At 43.4% G+C, this 24,268-nt stretch overlaps 1 protein-coding gene across 1 annotated transcript; it reads left to right on the top strand.

The window, feature by feature from the left end:
- The first annotated feature begins 12,270 nt into the window (after positions 1-12,270).
- Positions 12,271-22,786, top strand: AGA (aspartylglucosaminidase). The gene is made up of 9 exons (XM_045452382.1): positions 12,271-12,406; positions 14,246-14,399; positions 15,172-15,284; positions 16,575-16,687; positions 18,127-18,241; positions 19,186-19,261; positions 20,107-20,214; positions 20,937-21,070; positions 22,546-22,786. Exons 1-9 carry the CDS (start codon positions 12,280-12,282, stop codon positions 22,644-22,646), a joined length of 1,041 nt encoding a protein of 346 aa, XP_045308338.1. The 5' UTR covers positions 12,271-12,279; the 3' UTR covers positions 22,647-22,786.
- Positions 22,787-24,268: the final 1,482 nt, after the last annotated feature.

The raw sequence follows: 24,268 nt of genomic DNA, 5'->3' as shown, positions 1-24,268 counted from the left end.
GATTAATTCCATAATACAGGAAGTGATACACAGAAATGCCTCAAGACACTGGAACAGTCTAATTTGTCAGGGTCTTTTTCTTTCTCGAGATTTCACGATTAAACATACTCACAAAAGGTCAAGGCGGCATTTGAAGATCCGCCCCTTGAACACAGTTGGAAGTGGGAAAGGGGTGGACCTGAGCCCGGCAATGACTACTGTGAAAAATGTTGTTGCTCCCGCCTACTTCTCATGGCTACCGACAGAATGATCACTGCCTTTGCTGTCCAACTCGGCCTTTACACATCACCTGGCTCTTCCTCCCATTGCGCCCAGAGAGACGAAGAAAGTCCGTTCGACGGCAGGTGCGGCCCCCTCCACAAATAATCTGAAGAAGACTGAACAGCTCCGTTCTCTTCAGCTCTTCTGCTTTATTTCCCACAAAGACAACGAAACGACCGAACGATTTTTTGTTTGCCTTTAGTTTGGCCAACGCTGTAACCGAAAGTGTAGAACCAGTCAATGATACCTCTGGCTAAAATTTATTTCTGAGGACTGTCCCAGAGGAGCGATTTCTGAAGAATAATAGGCAGCTTTCAATTTACTTTATCACAGCTGGATATGAAGTTAAATCCCCGGCTAGAATTTAACCACCCAGAACCAAGCACCAGATGGCTTGTGTGCACCTCAACCCGACAGCTGTGTCCTGATATGCACAGCTGGGCTTCCCATTCGAACGACAATATTTAAATAACATGATGTAATGCAGAAAAATGTGTTTGGGTAGCGTGGGTCTTGAAAACTAGATTGCACAGTTGCTCTTAATAGTAGATGCACAGGCTCCGGGGCTAATTCGCATTCCTTCTATTTGTGGTGATGGGTCTTGGCTGGAGATAAGAGTTTACTGCCACGTGGCAACGTTCCAGTGCTATCTGCCCGTGAGGACTCTCCTGGGTGCTCACCGTGTTAGGTTTCCCTTCACATAAAAATAAGCACAACAGAGTTTTCACCGCAGAGCTGGAGACTTCTGAGGCTTTGCGACAATTGATAGACACCGCATTCTGCCAAGGTGGAGGAATTAAAAGGTACTTGGTAGAAAGCAGCTGCTGTCGAAATTCTTCAACAGTTTGTGGACTTGACTACTCATTTCCTCGTTGAGTCACAAATAGCACCGGATGACAAACATAACAAAACCAATACCAAAATCTAGCACTTTGAACAAACAAACAAACGCAAAACTGCGCGAAGGGCAGCCCTCAACGGAAATGTGTTTGAATGCATTTCAGACGAGAATGAAAAATCTGACCTATTTCAAGTGAGTGATGAATGAATGATGTGCGAGGCTTTAACTCCTAAGATATATAGAGGTGAGTTTGTTTTTTTTTTTTCCCACAGTTTGACTGAGGTTCTCTGCGGGGCTGTGCAAACTTTGATGAAGGTAGGACTCACCCCGGTGATGCAGAGGAAACGTACCCTTAATATACACCCAACGTAGTTGAAGATACAAGAAAGACAAAACGTTTGTTTAGTAGGCAGGAGACCTGGATATCTTATCTCACTGCAACTTTTAGCTATTTAACTGCTATAAACTTGAATTTCTTCACCTGCAAAATGGGGGCCATGGATGAGATGGCCTGTGTGAGCGCGTTCAGAAACTTCTATGAAACAGAAGAAGGTGGGGTGAGCATCATCGCTGTTTCGCTCCCTGGGGCACCCCCTCCACGGCGCTCCTCTCCCTTGCCTCTGTTCTGAGTGAACTAAAATAGAAGATCCAGGCGTGGTGGACAGATGCCTGCGAATCACTCTGAGAACTAATAAAGGCTAAGGCAGAGGAAATCCCTTACTTTGAGAGTCAGATGGGCTTCCTCGCATTAAACCCAGAGTTGGCCAAACTTAACCCAGCCAGGCAGGAACGAGCAGGGGCAAGGAACGACAATCCTGCCTGCCACTCGGCCTCCAGAGGGTGAAGGGCACAGGTGACCCTGTCCAATTTAGTCTCCCCAAATCTGTCACTGGAATAAGCCGCTCAGGGGAAAGGAGTAGAGAGGCCGAGGGCTCAGTGAATACCCTCAGCAGGAAAGAAGCTGGAGCAGTGAGGAAAAAGGATCCTTCCCTAATTTCGCTTGGCTTTTCCTTCTCTTCCTCCAGGCGACTGACACGGCCATGTTGGGTCAGCCAGGGTCTGGGCTCCTCTCCGCAGGAGGACCCCGCAGTTTTGCAGGACTGTCTGACTTCTGCGCTTATGAAGTCCATCCCTCCACACCAGGAGCCACCCCCGGGAGTGCCTTCCTGACACCACTGGGAGCAATGCAGAGGTCACCCTCCTAGGATCAGAAACGCATCAGAGCATTAGAGTAATTAAATCAAGGCCAAGGTCGCTCTGCATCCAAAGTCAAAAATGTATTCCTTATCCCATTTGTCATCCTGACTTATGTCCGGTCACATGGTCCGACAGAGCTAGTGGAACCTCGGTGACAGGCCTAAGTCCTTTCTTCCTCTTACGGGACACACCAAACCCAGAGCAAGCCTGCACAGTCTTCCATCAAAACCTGCAATCTCAGCACTTCTCGTCACCTTCACCACTCCCAGCGGGCCATCCCACGATCTGCCTCCTTTTCCACTGCTCTTCAACGTACAGTCTATGAGTTTGGTGCTTTCGGTAAGTCCCAACAGGAGGAATATGTCTGGTCTGCTCACCACTGTATCTATAACAATACATAAGAACATGTCTGACACAGAGTAAGCAACTAATACACACTTTTGAAAAGAAGAAAGTGAAGAAGGAGAAGGGGGTAGAATGGGGGATAGAGGAAGAGGGAGAAGAGGGAAGAGGGGGGAGGAAAGAAAAGAGAATGAGGAAAGGAAAGAAAAAGGAAGGTATCAGCCACTAAGGACACGCCCAGGTTGTAAGTCTCCCCTTTTTCATTCTGAGGATTGAATCTGCCTTTAAAAGCCCAGAATGTACTAGTCAGCAGTAAGTGAAAAGCACTGTTGTAATTTATTACACCTCCTTATTTTTCAACTCTCTCGCCTTGGACTTCCACTAAAATAGGCAGTCTGCCCTCACTAGGATTTTCAGTCTCTCAAAACCTTCCACTGACCGTGTGTTAATTCTCCATCACACACACACACACACACACACACACACACACACACACACTCCCAGGGTTCAGGAGCACAGTGGATTTTGCCATGATCAGCTATACCAATAAATTTCCCACCAAACCAAGTAGACTCTCTCTCCAGTAAGGGATAATTCTCACTTTTTACATTATAATTGAGGTGCCTTGAAATGATACTACAGCAAGGCAAAAGACCGTGATAATTAGGATTCACTAATGTATGGCTATTTGATTTAAAAATGGATCTTTGTTTGTGCTCCACAATCTTTCTTGTTCAATTATTGCCATCTTTATGAGACTTCCCATAATGAATCCTCTAAAATCTCTCACCAATTTCTCGTCACGAGTTCCATTTCAAACCTGCTATAATCTTGGCAGGTGATTTCCACTACTCCTAGAAAAGATCAAGATTATCAGGCGGTAAGTCCCCCATTTTCCTTTAATCTCTTATTCTCAAAAATAACCATCTTTTTATCCCAGAGGGAGAATTGCCCTTTTCCTCTCAATCTCCCACTGAGCACCAGTCATAATTCGGATGTTGAATGAGGTGTCTTTGATCCCTGAGATCTAAATAAGATTGGCTCAAACTCCATATTTACACTCTGCTGAAGTCTAAAGTCCTTCAAAAAGTTTCTAGAAATTTAGAAAGGTCTTGAATTCTCAAGGCTGCCTTAGTATCTGACCTCTTCCTGTATGTATTGTTCCTATGATGTACTACACCAAACCAGAAGTGACATCCAGCCTTGACAACAACAACAACAACAACAACAAAAAAAAAAAAAAAAAAAAAAAAAGGAAAGAAAAGAAAAAACATGTTGCTGAGCATTGTAGGGCTCAGCGAAAAGGCCAAGCGACATCATTCTGGCCAATGAGAATGAAGCCATATTCTGCTGGCAGCATCTGGGGAATGCTTCCGTTTTCCTGCTCAAAAGGGTCGGGTGTGGCTATTAGACCCCTGACTTGGCTTGAGTGTGCTAAGTCTGGAGCCACAGCAGCTGTCTTGTGACCATAAGGCAACAAATAAGTTCTGACATTTTAGAGCTATTGAACCAACGCCAAAAGTTTTACACTTACTGTTTGGTACAAAAAAAAAAAAAAAAAAAAAGGAAGCAAATCTCTTTTTTCTTGAGCCACTAAGTTTTCTCTTATTTGGTACTGCAAGCACTTAAAGGTGACACAAAATTACGAAAGTTTACAATCACAGTTATCATAACCCTACACCGAAGAATTTCAGCCTTCAAAGATGTATGATCTAAGCCTTCACTACAAGAGCCATGCGGTAATCAGGGCACCTAAACCACCAAGTCCCATCAGGGCTTTGAGATGCAACGAAAATTATAAAGATGGTGGGAGGGTCGAAAACCCTCTCCTCAGAGTGATACCTCGTGCAATAATCATGTCTTCAAACCACCTGACTCCTTGCATTTGCCCTGAATTTCGAGACCTGCCTAATTTCCAAATCTGCCCTGATTCGAAGGAAGCCCAACTATTAGTAATAGACGACCTCACAGCTCATCACCTGAGCCGTGCAACAGTCCTGGATTCCCACTGTTGACCTTCACTCATGACCCAGCACGACACTATTTTAATTGCTACAGCCGATTGTATAAACGCAACGTAATGTCTGACAGATTAACTCTGAGAAGTTATTTATATATACAGAACTACAATTTAAAAGGCAGTAGAGGGGCGCCTGGGTGGCGCAGTCGGTTGAGCGTCCGACTTCAGCCAGGTCACGATCTCGCGGTCCGGGAGTTCGAGCCCCGCGTCAGGCTCTGGGCTGATGGCTCAGAGCCTGGAGCCTGTTTCCGATTCTGTGTCTCCCTCTCTCTCTGCCCCTCCCCCGTTCATGCTCTGTCTCTCTCTGTCCCAAAAATAAATAAACGTTGAAAAAAAAAATTTAAAAGGCAGTAGAAAACGACACATTTTTGTTCAGCCATAAATGAATGTTACACCTCCACTAAAAGCGTTGTTGTATGAGCAGGTAGGGGTTTTCGGGGATGCTCAAAATATTATATTTGTTGGCACGAGGAGTGATGCTATGGGTGTTCATTTTATGCAAAATTCTTTAAGCTGCCTATTTGTTTTATGGACTTTCCTAGATTTACAGTGTACTTTACAATATAAGGGGTTCAAAACAGCATCAAGAATATTAGTGACATGCAAAGAGGTTAAAGATAAAAAACCACGTTACACAACAATGTGCACAATGCTAAGATTTTTCTCCAAACAGATATATCCAAAATGTTAAGAGGTATGTGATCTTCTGTGACAGTGAGCATAGAGATTGTTGAAGAAGAAGCACGTTTCTAAAAAATGAAAAAAGTAAATACTAAGTCATATGTAAAATAATCTTCGTATGAACCATTGGGAAGTAACATACTAGTTGGATAGTCACACACAAGATACATTTGTTCACCGTTACGTTTTCCCCTTTAAGTTATGATCGACATAAGATTTATTTTACGTAGTGACAGGACTCACTAACAATGACTCACTGTCCTAAAATCATTGTTACTTTAGCATTTTGCTTTGTTAAAGTTCTTCACTAAAATAATCTGTGACACTAGTTAACAATGTCACAGTGATTTTTAAAATGGTAGGAAGACATCATGAAGCGTGTTCTGTTGCCCTAGACCTTTATTATTATAATGGATCACATTCATGAAGGCATCATAACATTATAAACAACTGTCGTAAAGAACAGATTACACTATGTAACATGATGTACTATATCCTTGTTATGATACCTTTATTGTAGCGCTGGCTGGTATTAATACAAAAAAAAACCTGAAAATATATTGTATGTAGTTTATTTTGAGAAGAAATCACTTAATAGGCCAGTATTCCACTACACGGTCTTATAAGTCACCAAGGTGACTTCTAAAGGTTAAAAAGTCAAAAACAAGTTTGTGACCTGAATCTGTCATTGATGTCACAAATGGTTTCAGGGTCATAAACCAGAAAAAATATTTCAGAAACGAAGAATACTTTCTTTTCTCATTTACAGAGTAGCACTTACTTCTGTATAATGAAACACACGCTGATTTCGTGCAGGACGTACAATCAGAAAGTAACATCACGTGCTCACAGATTAACGTAAAAACAGATTGAAATTAGAAACGCGGTACCACAACCCTCTAACATCAGCAACAACAGCTGCTTCTAGTTTGCGAAACTGACAAGGGCAAATGCCAATCAAACAAATAACTTGTATTTAGATAACCCAGGTTCAGCGGGGAGTTTCTGAAAAAGAAATTATTACTTCAATGCCAAGTCACGCTTACAGCTTTGAACAAGGAGCCAAACATGGGCATGTTTCTCAAATGGATTTCACAGCATCAGTGCAAGAGCCGGAGGGGATGGCTTAGTTTTTTAAGCCTCAGATTTGAAATACCGAGACTCCCTGCAACTCCAGCGTTAAATCCTCTGTGGAACCACAGCTTCAAATGCTATCAGGAGAGACTCAACTCTTCATCCCTCTGAGACTGATAAATTGAAAGCCATGAAGTTTAGAGGAAATGGAGGGGGGCCTGGAGCCTGATGAACCCCCTCCCCTTCCCCACCCCGCACAGGAGATCTCTATTTGTAATATCACTTAAGGCTCCATTTCAGGCTGTCGCCTTGGTAAGACTTGAGGCTGATGTTTTACGACATTCATAAATCTCACAGCCCTGCGATGGACCATGTTTATAAACACGTAAAGTTTAGACAGCTCAAAGTAGGTGGACAACTTTATTTTTAATTCCCATTTAAGACAGTCGAGGAAATTCTAAGTGCTTGCTTTAAAAGGCATTGTAGGTAGCTGGCCTACTCTTTATAATTCCTGTAGAAATTTCTGAATCTCAAATTGATTTCTTTTTGCTGCTTTGTACATTTCTGGACCACCCCCTCCCTGACATCATTTGACGGCTGCTGGCTAAACGCCAGTTAAACAAAAGAAATTGTGTTTGGTCTGCATAGCACTCTACCCTCACTCACAAAACTTTAAGAACACTCACATTCTCCGTGTTTCAGATAAAGAAAAATGGGTGCCCCGGGAAGATTAGGTGGGTAAATCATGGCCAACAGGTTGTTGTCCTAGGTTTTAAAATCCATGTCTTGTGGGGTGCTTGGGTGGCCCAGTTGGTTACGCGTCCGACTTTGGCTCAGGTCATGATCTCACAGTTCGTGGGTTCGTGAGTTCGAGCCCCACCTCAGGCTCTGTGCTGACAGCCTGGAGCCCTTCAGATTCTGTGTCTCCCTCTCTCTCTGCCCCTCCCCTGCACACGCTCTGTCTCCTCTCTCTCTCTCTCAAAAATAAACAAACATTAAAAAAAAAAATAATTAAATCCACGTCTTGAGAATCTCCCTGAGATTCTATTCTATCTTACTGAATAAGGAAATAAGTTCTATTTAGGAACATAAACATCTCACCAAAAGAAAATCTTACCAAAGAAAATTATGTAAGGCAGTCCACATTGTAATAAAAATAATCTATAACTAATTCTTTCCTCAGTAATGCTACCTATCTCTGCTGTTATGCATAATAAATGATTTAAGAGAATGAAAAATTGGACAGAATGCTGGGAAAGTCGTGGCACAATTATTTTTTAAAGGTCCACTACCTACTTGATCAACAGACGTTTCATTTAGATTCACCTCAAACTAAAGCATAAGCCTCTAGTTATATGAAAACCTACAAGTAACATGAGGGGCCTTCCACGACTAAAACTCAAACTATTCTCAAATGTTAGTCAAAGAAAAATTAATCCATTAGGAATGCAAATGTCCAGAGCATGTTACCACCTTTATGGTAGAGCTGCAGATAGGACAGTAAGTTTAGGTTAACTGGATGGTGGACCCAATGGGTATTTTAATAGATGCTAAGAAGCCACCAAATAAGTCTGATTTCTTTGGGGTGGCATATTCATTATTTTAAATATAAATATCCTTGGGGAAACTGACCTACTGAAATCTTTTCTCAGACATTCCCATTATAGTATAATTTAGCTGTGTTGCATTTCTCTGACAGGAATTGATTTCAAGTGGCAGAATTTTTTCAAATGGAAAAAAGGGTGGACTTAGTGGAGGTAACAAAGTTCAGGCTCTTTCAGCTAGAAGAAACACAAATGCCCTAAGAACAAAGGAGGGGCGACAGGCAGCAGTGGGCTGACTTCTCATGTATTATATTACATAATTTTATATTATATTACATATATATTGTATATACCATATATAGTTATATATAATATATAATATATAATTATATATATTACATATACATAACATACATACATTATGTATTATGTATTATTATATAACATATTATATTACATAGTTTTTTGCTGAAGTCTTGTCCTGGCTCCTGAGGTATCAAAAATACTAAGGCTCAGTTCGGGTGCTAATGAAAATTAATAAATGCATGATATATGTTTTCCTTGCTTTCTTATCCTGTTTCATCCCCTCTTTTAAATTTCACATTTACCCTGATTACACCAGCACAGATGACTTATTCCTCCTCCAAAATCACATAGCAGAGGGGCACCTGGGTGGCTCAGTTGGTAAAGTGTCTGATTTGGGCTCAGGTCATGATCTCACGGTTTGTGAGTTCCAGCCCCATGTGGGGCTCTGTGCTGACAGCTCGGAGCCTGGAGCCTGCTTCGGATTCTGTGTCTCCCTCTTTCTCTGTGCCCCTCCCCCACTCACACTCAGCACCCCCCCTCAAAAGTAAACATTAAAAAAATTAAAACAAAACAAAAAAACACCCCCCCCCCCAAAAAAAATCCCACAGAAGTTTACATCAGTTCTCCCCAATTGCACCTACCTTTAATTAACAGCACTTCCCTGCCTTTCAATAATTCTTCCAGGCTATTTTGTGCTGTTTAAATTGTGTCTTTTATTTCACAGCAATGAAGCCTTGAGGATTTGGAAACTTCACAACTCCCACTAAGTGAATATTTTAAAAGTCTGGAGAAATTTGTAAAAACGTTTGTCAAAAGTATTTGATCACGGGGCTTCCTGTGGCAACAGGATCAGGTACTCCGGAGCCCCAAAGGGATTATGGGTTCGTGTTGGCGCATAGGGCCCAGACAACCACACTATCAAAAATAAGCAACCTCTGCCATGCATGTTGCTAAAAACAAGGCAACGGATCTAAAAATGGAGTTGTTTATGCTAAGGCCTATTCACCAAGACAAGACTTACTTACAGTTTTGGCTCTCCCAGAAACAGAACCTTAAACCAGTCAGGAATCTCATGATGAGCAGATAATCTGCTTGATGGTCCCCGGCGAACCCCCAAAAAGAAAGTAGTAACCTTGTAGGAATTAACCCACTGTTTGGACTACTTTAACTTCCTTGTTCCCGTCTCGCTCTCCCTATAGAAGTCTTTCATTTTGTGCAGCTCCGTGGAGCTCCCTTCTATCTGCTAGATTGGATGCTGCCCGATTTGAATCCATTTTGCTCAAACGAACTCTTGAATTTGTCAGTAGGCCTGTTTCTGTCTTAACAGTTCTGGGACCGGAAGAGAGAACCCAGGGAGCAACAAGCAACCAGGTGAAGGTACCTGTGAGTCCCGGGAGCTCGCTGCTTTCCCGCTGCCTCTGGGGGTGCTGGCTGGGTCCTGCTGGGATCTGGGATGCTGGCTGGGTCCTGCTGGGATCTAGGGGTGCTGGCTGGGTCCTGCTGGGATTGGCAGCATTTGCATTAGGAGCTTTCAGACTTCATCTGCTGGCTTGTTTTTCCCGCTCAGGTCTGACCTAGAAGCTGGATGGGTTCTGGCTTAAAAACCAGGATGGGTGCTCCTTAGAAACTGGGCCGGGTCCGACTCGGAAACCGGGCCAGGTGCTCCTGTGAAACCGGACCGGGTCTGAGTCGGAAACTGAGACAGGTCCTAAACTGGCCGGAGTGCCGTGGGTCTGGCATAAGCTGGACCAGGTCCAGCGTGAGGTGAGGGTGAGTAAAATTTTAAGTCTCAACAAGCAGGTTAAACTTACCAAAACTAATCTTGAATTACAGTGGCCACCATGGAGAACTTTAAATCACTTTAGATAAACTAACCCATTTTAGGAAGTGCCCTAGAATAAAAGGGGTCTTGGTGAAACACTACCATAAGGCGGGGAGGAAAATTATTTTTCCTCTTCTACAGTTTCTGGGGACCAGGAGGAGACTTGTAGGACACCCCACTCCCTCTGCAGCCTACACACAGGATCCTGGGAAAACTGGCAGAAGCTGGCAAATGGCAAGAATTCTTACCAGGGTCAGCTCTCCCAGATCTCTGTCTGGGGTGTCTGGTTGAGAGAGGAAGGTAAAAGTCCACTCTGTCCCTTCCTTTCCAAATTCAGATTGGCAGGCAAAAAACATTTGAAGAAGTAGATCTTTGAATCATGACACGTGAATTTGCTTTTAGGTGCCCTCTGGCTGTCAATCCTTTCTCTCCCAGGGACAGCTGTTGCATTCTTCTTTGTCTCATTTTGTGTCTGGAGAACTTGGCTTGGCACCTGTCAGGATTGGGCGCCCAGAAATACGGCCATGCAGAAATGCGGGTTGCACTCCATTTGTGCCTGTGGTGCTACTGATTGCTGTCGGCCCTCAGGAAAATTGTCTTTATTTCTTCCGGTTATCTTTGAGAGTGGCTCTGCTCTTTGAAACCTTCTCTGAGGACGCCTCTTAAATGCAAAGGGTTGTTCCATACCTTCAGGGAGCATTTACTATTTGTCTCACCTGAAGCCTGACAAGATATTCAAAAGGATGCTTTTTAATGTCAGAAGGTGGCCAAATTGGAAATTGATAGAGTTTGATAAAAACTTTTTTAGGTGGGGCGCCTGGGTGGCTCAGTAGGTAAAGCGTCGGACTCTCGGTCTTGGCTCAGGTCACCATCTCACGGTTCAGTTCCTGGGTGTGCACCCTGCTTTGGGCTCTGTGCTGAGCCCCTTCCTCTCTCTCAGCCCCTCCCCCGCTCATGCTTGCAAGTGCCTGCAAGCCTTCTCTTTCTCACAAAATAAATACATAAACTGAAAAAAAAAAATAACTTTTTAAGGCCTTGTCCCCTAAGCTAAAATGAAGCTACGTACCCAAAGGGAAAGAAAAAACATTCTGAAGCCCTTGTAGAAGGATTTACTAAAACATTGCAAAGACACACAGCTCTAAAGCTAGAAGACAGGAATGCTTTGATTTCCATCTCAACCGAAAATATTCTCCCTGATATAAACATGCAAAGTGGCCGTAATAGATTTGAATGCGTGGGTCAGCCAAGTGACGTCATTCGGGATGCAACCCAAGTCTTTGAGGAATTAAATACAGCTGTACCTGTCTTACAAATTAAGTCTTGACAAGAAATGCGGCTCCAGAAACAATTCAAAGGCCACCTATCCCTTTTGTCAATCCCCCAAGCCTCCCCTATTAAAAAGATGTAAGTAAAACTTTACCAATGAACTTTTCAACAATACATTTTATAGCACGTCTACTTAAAAATAGTTTTCAAAATCTGTACTATTTTCAGTTTCTCTTTTAACAGTGGCAAGTCTCCATTCCACCTTTATTCAAACATGCATTTAGCACTTAAAGGTGTCAGGCACACTTGCCCTGAACCCCGGGGAGGGTGCACTTCGGTGAACCCTCGTGTCTCCGCTTCTTCCGGCTCAGCGATTTATCATGACAGCACATCCTGCAAAGAGCTGTGGTTCTCAGCAAGCGTGATTCACCCCTACGCCATAGCCTCCGCAGATCTCTGAGGCCAGGGATCCTGGAGTACATTTTGAATTTGGAAATTTGTCGACTTCAGCTTTTAATGTAAAGAATAAGGTTAAAGCCAATGAAAATGCTCCCAGGGCCACGCAACCGCGGGCTGCGTAAATTTCATACTGATTTCTCAACACAGGACTCAGTCTGCCTTTACCAACGGGGACGGCAATCATTCGGTCAACTCGAAGAAAACACAAACCCCGGAGCACCTGAAGGGTTCCCGAGCACCGAGCCACAGCGCTCCCAGGCCAGGAACCTCCAGGGGTGCCGCGGCTTCGGCGGTCCCGCGGCGGCCAATCTCGCGAGACCAGAGGGAGCCCTGACCGCGCCCCCGAGGCAGCCGCCGAGCCCGGCGGCGGGAGGCGGGGCGCGGGGCGCGGCCGATCACGAGTTCCGCAAGCGCGCCCTCGCGGGCTCAGCGGCCGCGCGGGCCTCTCTCCGCCGGGCGCGCGGCCATGGCGCGGAAGTGGAGCCTTCCTCTGCTCCTAGTGCCGCTCCTGCTCGGCCCAGGCCTCGCGCGCAGCTGCAGCCCTCTGCCCCTGGTCCTCAACACCTGGCCCTTTAGGAACGCGACCGAAGCAGGTGCGCGGCGGCGGCCGGGGGCGGGGGCTGCGGCCGGCGGGCTGACCCCTGGGCGGGGACCGGAGCCTCACCTCCGGGCCTTCCTGCACCTCCTGCACCGGTGCGCCTCTTACACTGGACCCTTACGGAGTCCTCCCTGCCCGCAGCCGCTTTTTACGTCCTCACTTCGCATTCCGCCTCTGTTCAGCCCCGCGCCCCCATGCTTTCTGCCCTGCTGCTGCCTGACCCGCAGCAGTTAGGGCCTTTCTGCTGGGACTCCTCCACGGGCGCCTACGCGGTCTTGCCTGACATCCGTACTGCTGTCACGGGGCGGGGGGGGGGGGGGGGGGGGCTGTCTCCTGTCTACTGTTCTACTTCACCTTTCTAGCCCCTCGGATCTCCCCAATACCATGAGCTCAAGTGCAGCTTTGCAAACGGCTATTAATTTCCCATTCAGACCCTTTTTTACATTTACTTTCTGTTGTTCTGTGCTGACATTCTGTATTTGCCACCTGCCGTAGAGTTTCAATCTTGGTTGGCCATTAAAATCATCTGTGGAACTTCCCGTGCCTGAGCCCTACCTCCTGAGATTTTGATTTAACTGCTGGCAACAAGACATTTGTTTTGTTTCCTTTAAAGCTTTCTAAGTGATTTTGATTTGCAGCTAAGATGGAGAACCACTAAGCTATCACCTCTTTGGCGATTTATTGCTCTTAATGCCCAGTCTGCGTGAGGTGCCTATCTACTGTGCTTTCATTCAATCCTGTCCATGCCATGAACTTGTCATTTATTCATTGGATTGCATACGTTTGCCTCATTCATTCCAAGACCTACTACCCCAAGAGTAATTTCCGACTCCTTTCCCCCCGTCTGAGGCTGCGGGTACAACTCACTGGGGCAGAAGTGGCTCCAGAGCTTGGCGGACATAAGTTTGGGTGTTAGAGGCAGTGCATCTGATTCAGAAAAGGTGAAAACAGGCTGTGAGAAAGAAATTCCCGGCCTTGAAGCCATGATGAGAGAAAAAGTGCAGTGGCCAGCGCAGGGGGACATATAAAGGTTCTCCGTAGTGAAAGGGCGAACTTCTTGAAATACACTTTCAATTCTGTAGGCCCAGTGGTTAATACTTAAAAATGACCCATAGTAGCGCCTTCCCTTCAAAGAGTTCTGTTTTTATTCGTAAGACATTGACCACCAAAGATCTCCCCCACCCCTTGCCAAGGTACGGGGCTCCAGAGAACAAAGCAGTGCCCAAATGGCTTTTGAATCCTGTTCCAGTTGTGTGACCTTGAACAAGTTCTTGAACCTGTCTGGGTCTGTTTGCTCCGACTTAAAATGAGGAGACTAATTGGACAGTACTTACCTGAAAAGCTATTGTGCAGATTAAATGGATTAAACGCTGTGAAGCCCACATTGTAATTATTTGCGTTAGGAAGTGGTTATTGAGACTTGCCATGATTGATGTTACCTTAATAAAAGTCCTCGTTGTGTATATTTTTAATAATCTAATGATACAGAAGAAATTTATAAGCCCGTGATTTAATGAACTTTCAATTTAACTGCCTTTTAGTGGCGTCAATTATAAAATTGAAGGAGAGAAGACATTTCTTACACAGCATAGAAATATTAGTAGGTAAAAAATAAAAAACCCTCACTTTACATCAGTAGTGTTTAAATTCTTCACAGTAAATAGTTGCATTATACAATTTGTCACTCATTTACTTAATAAAGTAAAATTCTGTTTAAGGGTAAACATGAAAATATTTTTTTAGATGAGTGCTCAAAACATTCCTGGTTTGTTGCATTTGGCATTGGAAAAAAAAATCAGTATATAAACCAGCACTCCTGGGATTTGATTAACAGCGTGGAGGACGTTAGCATCTGGAGGCTCTCCCTTGGATGCAGTTGAGCAGGGCTGTGCTGTGTGTGAGAGGGAACAGTGTGACGGTACCGTGGGCTTTGGAGGGAGTCCTGATGAACTTGGAGAGACCACACTGGATGCCATGATCATGGACGGGTAAGCAATCTTCACCCCATGTTGAGTCACACTGATCAGTCTTCTGATCTACTTGCTTCTACTGAGAGCAAGACGGACGAATATGTAAGTTTCATCAGGTCACAACCCCTAGCTTATGGTACCCAGCCTTTCCAAACACAAGTTCAGAGAAAGTCATTAGAATAATAGAAATTTCACATGGATGCAGTAGTCTCCTTAGAACACATAGAATCCCACACTACAGAAATACGTCTCTAGACGTGGTAAACAATCACCTAACTGACTTCTATGTACGCTGTGGTTTGCATGACCTGAAGCCTTAAAACTCTTTAGAAGCCATGTTTAAAAGTCAGGTAGTGGGGGGAGGGGGGGGGGACCTGAGCGGCTCAGTCAGTTGAGTGTCTCACTTTGGCTCAGGTCATAATCTCGCAGTTTGTGAGTTCAAGCCCCACATGGGGCTTGGGGCTGTCAGTGCAGATCCCGCTTTGGATCCTCTGTCCCCCTCGCTCTCTGCCCCTCCCCCGCTTCCGCTATCTCAAAAGTAACAGCAACAAAAAAGCTAGGAGGAACTTTGAGTTGTGGTGCTGTTGGAGTATGCTGTAGGTTGATTTGCTATTCCTTAATTTATCTGATCATGGGAATTTGTATGCACTTCATGGATGTGGTATCATCTTTACGTTAAGACAGTGGAGTTTATCCTACAAAGCTATTGCTTGGAGTAAATCAATGTAGTTTTTATCTGTGAACCTGAGAAAGTACCTTAATAAATCTTACTGTGCTTCTTTTCTTGCAGCACTACAATGAACGTAGGAGCAGTGGGAGGTCTCAGACGAATTAAAAACGCTATTGGTGTGGCACGGAAAGTTCTGGAACATACAGCACACACGCTTTTAGTGGGAGAGTCAGGTATATTTTAGCTACACTGGAACTTTATCTAGTCCTTTGTCTATATTCCTCACTGTGAAAATATAGTAGATAAAAGCCAATGCAAGGTCACATTCTAGCTGTTTTGCTTAACATCTATTTACCATCAGATAAGTTACTTCTAAATTCACACTTTCTTCATCTGTAAAATAGGGTTTTAAAAATTAGTTCATTATCTATGGGGAGATAATTGCCGGATGGAAATATGAGTCAACATCATTTCTCCTCCTGAACTAGTTGCACAGAGCGCAGAGCATTCTTAACATCAAAAGATGGGCACCAGCGTATTTTTGTCCCTTGCTTGAACGTCTTCCAAGTTATATGCCAAAAATCATACCATGATCTATAATCAAATATACTTTAAAAAAATTTTTTAAACATTTTTTAAGTTTATTTTTATTTATTTTGATGAGATATAGAGAGCAAGTAGGGGAGGGGCAGAGAGAAAGGGAGACAGAATCCAAAGAAGGTTCCACGCTGTCAGCACAGAGCCCGATGTGGGGCTCAAACTCATTCACTGTGAGATCATGACTTGAGCTGAAATCAAGTCAGATGCTTAACCAACTGAGCCACCCAGGCACCCCCAAAATACTTTTTTTTAATATATTTTTTTAATGTTTATTTTTGAGGGGGGGGAGGGAGGGGCAGAGAGAGAGGGAGACACAGAATCCAAAGCAGGCTCCAGCCCTGAGCTGTCAGCACAGAGCTGGACATGGGGCTCGAACTCATGGACTGTGAGATCATGACCTGAGCCAAAGTAAGATGCTTAACTGACTGCACCACCCAGGTGCCCCCCAAAATACGGTTTTTAATGTTGTATTAGCTAATAACTCCAGTAGGCGTCCTTCAGTTGCACCGAAATCCAGAATTAAAAACTGCCTGACAAACAAAAAGGTCTGTTTGTTATTCATGCATAGAATCCAGTTGGCCCCTTGTGTGGGGTCTAAATACTGGGTATGGCGCCCTAGTTAGAACAGTAAGATTCTGTGTCGGTGAGCGGGGTGCTTTCCCTTTTGTGATGTACAGGAAGGGGGATCGTGAAGGGGGTGGAACAGAGAGCTGTCACCATATGCACCCCAGGGTTTCAAGAAGATCAGTTGAAACTGCCTTAACACCGTTCCCGTCTAAATATTGCTCTGAAAGTCTTTGTGCGACCCAGGATGGTATACCCCACTTAAGAGACCGCTAACCGAGAACACTCCACGTACATGTGTTTTGTTTAGAAAACCGTGCTTAACTAATGTACATTTTCCTTCTCTTCCTAATCTCCAGCCACCAAGTTTGCTGAGAGTATGGGCTTTATCAGTGAGGATTTATCTACTAATACTTCCCGAGCCCTTCATTCAGATTGGCTTGCTCGGAATTGCCAGCCAAATTACTGGAGGGTACGTAGACATAATTCTTACAAGCAGATCATTAGAAAATACTCAGTGACATCCTGTCTGCCCTCTGTTGCCTAAGGTGCTGGTTATCACCCTGGCCGCACTTTAGAAACAATGACTGAAGGTGCCTCTCTGGGCATGGATGTTCATGAACGTTCCTTAGCTGCTTCTCATGCACATCTCTGGTGGAAAACTCCTGGTTCCTTGCAGTAGCTTTCAAACTGACGGATGTGCCGCAGGAAGAAGGGGCGTCCTCAGTCAGACTTGCTCTGCTTGTATTTCCTTGTGACAGAAGGTTCCAAGTCTAAAAAAAAATCAAAGTTTGGAAATCATTCATCTAGAATATGTCTTACATTTTGTCTATGTGGAGTATACCCCTTATCTTACCCTTATTTGACTGGATCTATACTATTTGGTGTCTAGTGTGTTACTGCTGGGATAATTTATCCTTAAATCACTGGGACTTTGAGCATAAATCAGGTTTTCTTTGCCATCCAGAACCCTTCTGTGGACTGCCTTGGTCTCATCTGTTTCTTCCCCCAAATCCTAATTACCTTTGAGTAACTAAGGAGTCTCTGGGCTTAGTTAGCATCTAAAAGCGGCAAATGGATAAGACCAGGTCAGGGGAGGCGCTAAGTGTGCTAATGAGTAAGACATAGGTAGTAGGTTTCTTGATCAAATACTAATCCACATATACAACCTAAATTAATGGATTTGGATTATTTTCTTGTGTCTTTGTGATCCACAGAGGAATTTACAAGTACAACTTAGAATATGTTCACACAAACATAGCTTTGAAAAAAGAAGGGTTTTTTTTTTTTTTTAATTTAAAGTTTATTTATTTATTTGAGAGAGAGAAAGAGAGAGAGAATCCTAAGCAAGCTCCACACTATCAGCATGGAGCTGGATGCAGGGCTTGATCTCACGACCATGAGATCGTGACCGAAGCTGGAATCAAGAGTCAGATGCTTAATTAACCGTCTGAGCTGCCGGGAGCCCCAGAAATAAAGAAGGTTTTTAAAATAGATTTTCCTTTAAATCTCAGAATTCTTCATTGGCCAGGGAACAGATTCTGAAATTTAAAGGTAGGGCTGTGTACCTGATTCCTTTGAGGATTAAGATCTAATAAAAAAAAAAAATCTTCATTTGTATCTGCCACTGTGCTGAGAACTTTAGCCGTAGAGAGAGAAAAATCAGGGATCGTTTCCAGACATAGATGTCTATTATTCTACGTTATGTAATTCTGAGATAAGACTAGGTATTAAATAGAATTATATCTATCTGTTCACATAAGACTCAGCTAATCTTTGGTTTTTAATTCATAGCTTTCTGTTACCAGACATCCTTTTGGTTTCTTGCTCATGTTTAGTCATTGTATGGAACTGCTTGCCAATTTCTAAAATGAACTTTCCTAAAAAATAAAACTTAAATCTTGTTTGCAGAATGTTGTGCCAGATGCTTCAAAATACTGTGGACCTTACAAACCACCTAGTATCTTAAAGCAAGATGGTCCTACCTATAAAGAAACAGGAGATAATTACAGTCATGATACAATTGGTAATTTGCCTTTTATATAACTTTTATGGTTAAAGTTCAGCCATTTTTTTTTTTTAATTTTACTTTAGAGAGAGAGACCATGTGAGCTGGGGAGGAGGCAGAGGGATAGAGATAAAGAATTTTAAGCAGGCCCCACACTCAGCTCAGAGCCCAATGCAGGTCTCAATCCCACGACCCTGGGCTCATGACCTGAGCTGAAATCAAGAGTTGGAGGCTTACCTGACTGAGCCCCTAAGGTGCCCCAAAGTTTGGCCATTTTTAATTGCCTTCCTGTAGTTCTTAACTTCTTTATCCCTATTTATAGTGCCAGATGGTGATTTTAACTGTTTTAACTGCTAAATAAGCGTGCACACACATTCTTTTCATCACATCTATTTACATTTTGGTAAATTACTTTATACAGGGCTCCTAAAATCTAGTGATTATCCACTTGTAGATATTTAAATCTTTATTTCATATTTAGTTGGGTTTTTTTGTAGTTTTTATTTATTCATTTACTTAAGTAATCTCTTTGCCCAACATGGGGCTCGAAATCAGGACCTTTGGATCAAGAGTCACATGTTCTTCTGACTGAGCCAGTCAGGTGCCCCTATTTGATGTGTAGTTAGTTCTTTAATAATTTTATGTTGTTCGCCATATCTGAGCTATAATGTTGAGAATTTCCCTTATTCTATATCAGTGATTTTTTTTTGGAATTACCTTTGAAAGGTAACTGAGTAACTTGAAGAGTAAGGATATGGAAAGTCTACCAAATGATGCTGACACTGGGTTCTGAAACAGTACAAATGACACAGCCAGTATAAGTTTCAGTATTCCTGAGCTTCCTATTTTCTTCTACCTGAAATTAATGAATGAGGATATTTATATTACCAACAGCTCAATTATTTCTTTATACTTGAGGTAAACCTCAGAGTTGATACAATGATTTTTTTTTTAACTTCTAGGCATGGTTGTAGTCCATAAGATGGGGCGTACTGCTGCTGGTACATCTACAAATGGTATAAAATTCAAAATACATGGGTTAGTGTTTCGAAAAGAACAGATCTCACAAATATGTATTGAGTGTAAACCAATATGTGCAAGGTGCTAATGGGAGATGCAAAACATAAAGCACAACCCTACCCTCACAGCTGAGATAAGTAAATGTGAACGAAAATAAATTAGTACGTGCTAAGTGCCACAGGAGTGGGCATCACAGCTAGTGCTGCGGAGCTCATGGATGGGAGTGGTGCCTGAGTAAGCAGGGCAGGCAGTTGGGGAGACCAGCAGAGAGATCCTGCGGGCTGAGCCTGAGCCTCAGGAGGGGAAGGGAGCTTGAGTAGTACACGCTCAGAGTTCAGGGCTCCCCCTGGAGGGGAGAGAAATAGCATGAATGTCGGGTACCTGGGAGGAGGACCGGACCCAGATTTCAGAGAGTCCTGAGTCACTTTAAAGATTTCTGGATTTTGTTTTAAAATAGCAGAAAAGCACTGAAGGTTTATTACAAGGAAAAACGTTGGTAAAATTTTGGCACATCAGATAGAAAGCAGGAGTAGATTATAGACGAGGAAAACCAGTTTGAACCTATTGAGATAATCCAGAAATCTGATGATAAAGGATAGTAATAATTGAACAGTCACTGTAAATCTGTGCCATCCTGATATATAACCAACTGGTATCCAATTCTTACATAATTAGGTTTATGGAAACCTTAGCTGAAAAACTAATGAAAATCTTTGATCTGTGTGTTCTGATGAAGAATTTACTTAAAACGATCCTGAGTGGCGAATTAGAAACATCCCCTCTTGTGGAAACCTCTCATAAAATAGTGTGTGAATTCGCTCTTGGTCTCCTGTCCTAAATCACTGTGCTGTGCCCTCACACAGTCGAGTCGGAGATTCACCGATACCTGGAGCTGGTGCCTATGCCGATGATACCGCAGGAGCAGCCGCGGCCACTGGGGATGGGGACATCCTGATGCGCTTTCTACCAAGGTGTGAGTCCTCACATCTCTGACCCTTGGAGATCCTTAGGAGGGATGTTGTCTGTCAAGACAGAAAGTGATGGTTTGTGCCACGCAGTCTGATTTTGTGGGTACCAGCCCTGCTTAGAAATCCTACCTCCACACTCTCCACCTATCATTTTTGATGATAATTTAAATTAAGTAATCATTGTCCTCTGAAATAGAGTATTTCTTGCTTTACTTCACAGATGAGAACACTTATGATGCATTTAAATAATTTATGCAAGGCCACTGAGTAAAGGAAGGGTGATAATTGGCGATAAAAGCGGGAAAGTCAGTCACGGTGTGCAATTAATTACTGAAAGATGATCATTACGACTGGATGTTTTGCACATGCCCAGTATTTCCCCCACTGATTGTAGCCCCATTTCCTGTTTAAATAGAACCTCTCTTTCTTTCTTTTTTTTTTTTTTTTTTATCACTTCTGGCTGTTGTTACTGGGTAGCAGTTACTCAGCCAGAGCCAAAGATAATAGTCCTCATCTGAAATTGAGGGACAGATTAGCTGAAAAGACAGACATGGGGTCAAGGTTTACTTCCTTTCGTGCTGATGCTTTCACAGGTGCTACCAACTTCTCTTTATGTATTTCATCACACATGTGACAGCTCGGATGGTTTTAGGTATCTTAACTTCGCGTTTAACACCCTTGGACTTTGTTCTGTGATGCTTAAGTTTCACCTCTGTTTAAACCAGCTACCAGGCTGTAGAGTATATGAGAGGAGGAGAAGATCCGACCGTAGCTTGCCGGAAAGTGGTTTCAAGAATTCAGAAGTACTTTCCAAACTTCTTTGGGGCTGTGATATGTGCCAACGTGACCGGAAGTTATGGTAAGTTTTATGTGGAATTCGTATTTGTGTGAACTTGTAAATGTTGTTGCAAACATACGCTAACAAATACTCTGGTGTATTTTTGCTGCAATACAATGGAAACAGGGACCGTATCAGGCAGGCACCAGGTAAATGTTAATTGTTGATCCCGTCAAGACCCCCAGAGTCCTTAAATATACCTAAACCCCCCCCTTTGGTTGACCGCTAGTGGTTATGACCTACTCTTTGGCTCTTAATTCTTATCTTTGACGTTGGTCCTACGTCAGGTTTAGCTTCAGCTCCAGGACATGCTGAGATGGGCTAACTCTAGTCAGATGCTTTTATTGATTCGAGGTCGATAGGGACAAATTATCTTCCCTGCTTCCTTTCCATTCATTATATTAATGTCTCAGTCATTTAGACCTTCTTGGGGCTCCAAGGTACAAAATGTACTACTAATTAGTAAACCAAAGAAGTTGGCAGAATTATTTTTGCACAGCATTTGAGGCATGTCCTTTGCTTCACTTACTTTCTATATGAGCCTATCACCGTTTCAAAGTGTTTCAAGATCAACCACTGCTGCTTCTCATTAGTGCATTTTCAGATGGGGAAGAGATACAGCTTACTGATCAATATAACTTATTAGGTTAGACTGCTTATTATTGTTCTTTGATCTTTTCCTTCCCACAGTTCTGTATTTGAAAAACTTGTTTGAGGAATTCCTTATTCTTTTTTAAGTGCTGAGATACCAAAGTCAATAGACGTTATGGGGGGGCGGGGGAGAAGGCTTTACATTTAAAGTAAGTCGGTTTGATTGATTCGGTGTTAAGAAAGAAACCGTAGAAGGCTCAGAGTTGGATTTAACAAGATGTAAAAATGACAATTATATAATGGTAGATGAATTTAAAATTGACTCGTTCCTTAAATTATTGGCATTAGAAGAGGCCCCTGCAAGGTGTTTGCGGGGGGGGGGGGGGGAGTGGCGGGGAAGAAGCCCCCTATTGCCATAGGGGTGTGTGGCTGGTAGGGCATCAGGGAACCGCGTCAGTGAGGCTAACTGGATTAGACACAGAGTGTCTTAACAAAGAGCTCGTCTCGCTTTGCGTGGGAGTAGGAAAGTAGGAAAGAACAGGGAGAAAGGGGAGGGGAGAATTAGGAATGGATCATGGTCACGTCCTAGTGGCTAGGGAAATAAAATGTGAAGCCCTTGCCTAAAAAAATTATTTTTTTGCCAAGAAAAGGATATGAAAACAAAGTAGTGGTAGCAATGACCGTGTGCGTGCCTAGAGTCCCAGATCAGCCTGTATTCTGAGGTCCAAAGAGATGGCTTTCTCTCACGGACCGCCAGCTAGTCCGTGCACAAAGCGTGCTTCTGCGCGGCTCTGTTCGCGTTGGGTTCACCACCGCCACCAGCAAGGCGAGGAAGCTGCGTGTGTAGTGACCGTACTCACGTGCGTTCTGTTTACCCGGGTAACTTTCTCTCTTCTTGGCCCCAGGTGCCGCTTGCGGCAAACTTGCAACATTTACTCAGTTTAGTTTCATGGTTTATAATTCTCTGCAAACTCAGCCGAGTGAAGAAAAAGTAGACTGCATCTAATCCTTCTCGTCTGTCAACATCTCTGTTTAAAGAAAGAAACAGGCTGAAGAGGTCACGTACCGTCCTCGTCTCACGTGCCTCGTGTATCCTGCCTTCTCCGTGTAAGAGAAGCACAAAAATAAACGTGCGCTGAATTAGCACTTGCGGTGTCTACATCGGAAACGTTTTTGATGACCTTTTTATCTAAGCTTTGTACATGCCCTGAACATGAATAGTGTGTGTGTGTGTGTGTGTGTATTTTCTGTATGTTTAAATTTAAAGTGATACTTGGATCTCTGCTCAGTGTTTCAAGACATTGCAACTTTGGGGATTAATTTCCATAGTGACATATTGAGGCCAAAAGGGCTAATGGGTGTTTGGATACTTACAGTAATTAGAATACCCAAGTTTTTAGACCCTGAGAACAACCTAACAATGAATCACAGCATGATGAGTCCGGATTCACTTTCATTACCTTACAGTGATGGGTCTCTTATCACTGATTATCAGTTTTACATAATGCTCCCTACTGACTGGAAGAGGAAACAATGCTGTTAATAATAAAGGTGATTTCTGCACATATTCGAAAATATTGGGCAGTCTTCTGATGAGCAATTGTGTTAATTTTTTTTTTCTTTTCCTTTCCCCCCTCTGATGGAGTTCTTAGCGTGTGAAGTTTTTTCTCCAGAAAAATCTCTGATCTTTGAGCTACTGATATCTAGTATGATAATTTGTTCTGAAAATGTTTTCTGGCACTTGATTGATACTATGGTGTTACGAATCTCATGTGTAGAGGTTGGTGATGGCACTTAGAAACAGGCAATGGAGCGCCTGGGTATCTCGGATGAGCATCTGACTGTGGCTCAGGTCATCATCTCACAGTTCGTGAGTTCGAACCCCACGTCGGGCTCTCTGCTGACAGCTCAGAGCCTGGAGCCTGCTTCGGATTCAGTGTCTCCCTCTCTTGCTACCTCTCGCCTGCTCGCTCTCTCTTTCTCTCTCTCAAAAATCAACAACAACAACAAAAGAAATAGGCACTAAAATGGCGTCTAGCTTGGTATTGTTTTCGTCAGCATTCAGTCAACTATCTGACAACAAGAGAGGTGCACACGTGCCTTTCTAGCATCATCTTTTCCTTCAAAATCATCATCTTTTACATCGGGAGTCATTCTTAAACCTGTATGTACAATATTCTTCTCAAAGCGTAGTATATCTGCTCTGATCTTTTTCTGTACTCATCGTAATATGCAGTGTTCTTTATAACTTACTTAGGGCTAGAAACCTAAGGTCACTTGTTCTCAGACCTGGCCTGTGTCATTGCCTGGAGAACCTCTTCACAAACACCCTCAGCTCGAGCTGTGAGAACCTAACGGCATCTTGAACCGATCTGCCTTGACCTGTGTGTGACCCGAAGACTTCTGGAACACAGTTCCCCCCTCCCCCCGCCAACACACACACACACACACACACTTCTTGTATAGTCACACCTTAAAGTACATCCTTGGGGCAAAACATCATTGATCTGCTCTGGAGATGGGACCACGATGCTTAAACATTTCCTTCTGGGTGATTCCCCCAGCCACTAGGGCTGTAAAAAGCAGTTTTACAGGAGGTAGGGTTGTGAACCTCTGCTTATCTTGCAG

The sequence above is a fragment of the Leopardus geoffroyi genome, chromosome B1, assembly GCF_018350155.1.
Source record: "Leopardus geoffroyi isolate Oge1 chromosome B1, O.geoffroyi_Oge1_pat1.0, whole genome shotgun sequence".
NCBI lineage: Eukaryota > Metazoa > Chordata > Mammalia > Carnivora > Felidae > Leopardus > Leopardus geoffroyi.
This window is presented reverse-complemented; position numbering and strand designations above follow the sequence as displayed.

Coding starts and splice junctions, on each gene's coding strand:
- AGA (XM_045452382.1), top strand. CDS start 12,280: ATGGCGCGGAAGTGGAGCCTTCCTCTGCTCCTAGTGCCGCTCCTGCTC. Junction 15,285..16,574: donor GCTTTTAGTGGGAGAGTCAG/GTATATTTTAGC, acceptor CCTAATCTCCAG/CCACCAAGTTTGCTGAGAGT. Junction 21,071..22,545: donor CAACGTGACCGGAAGTTATG/GTAAGTTTTATG, acceptor TCTTGGCCCCAG/GTGCCGCTTGCGGCAAACTT.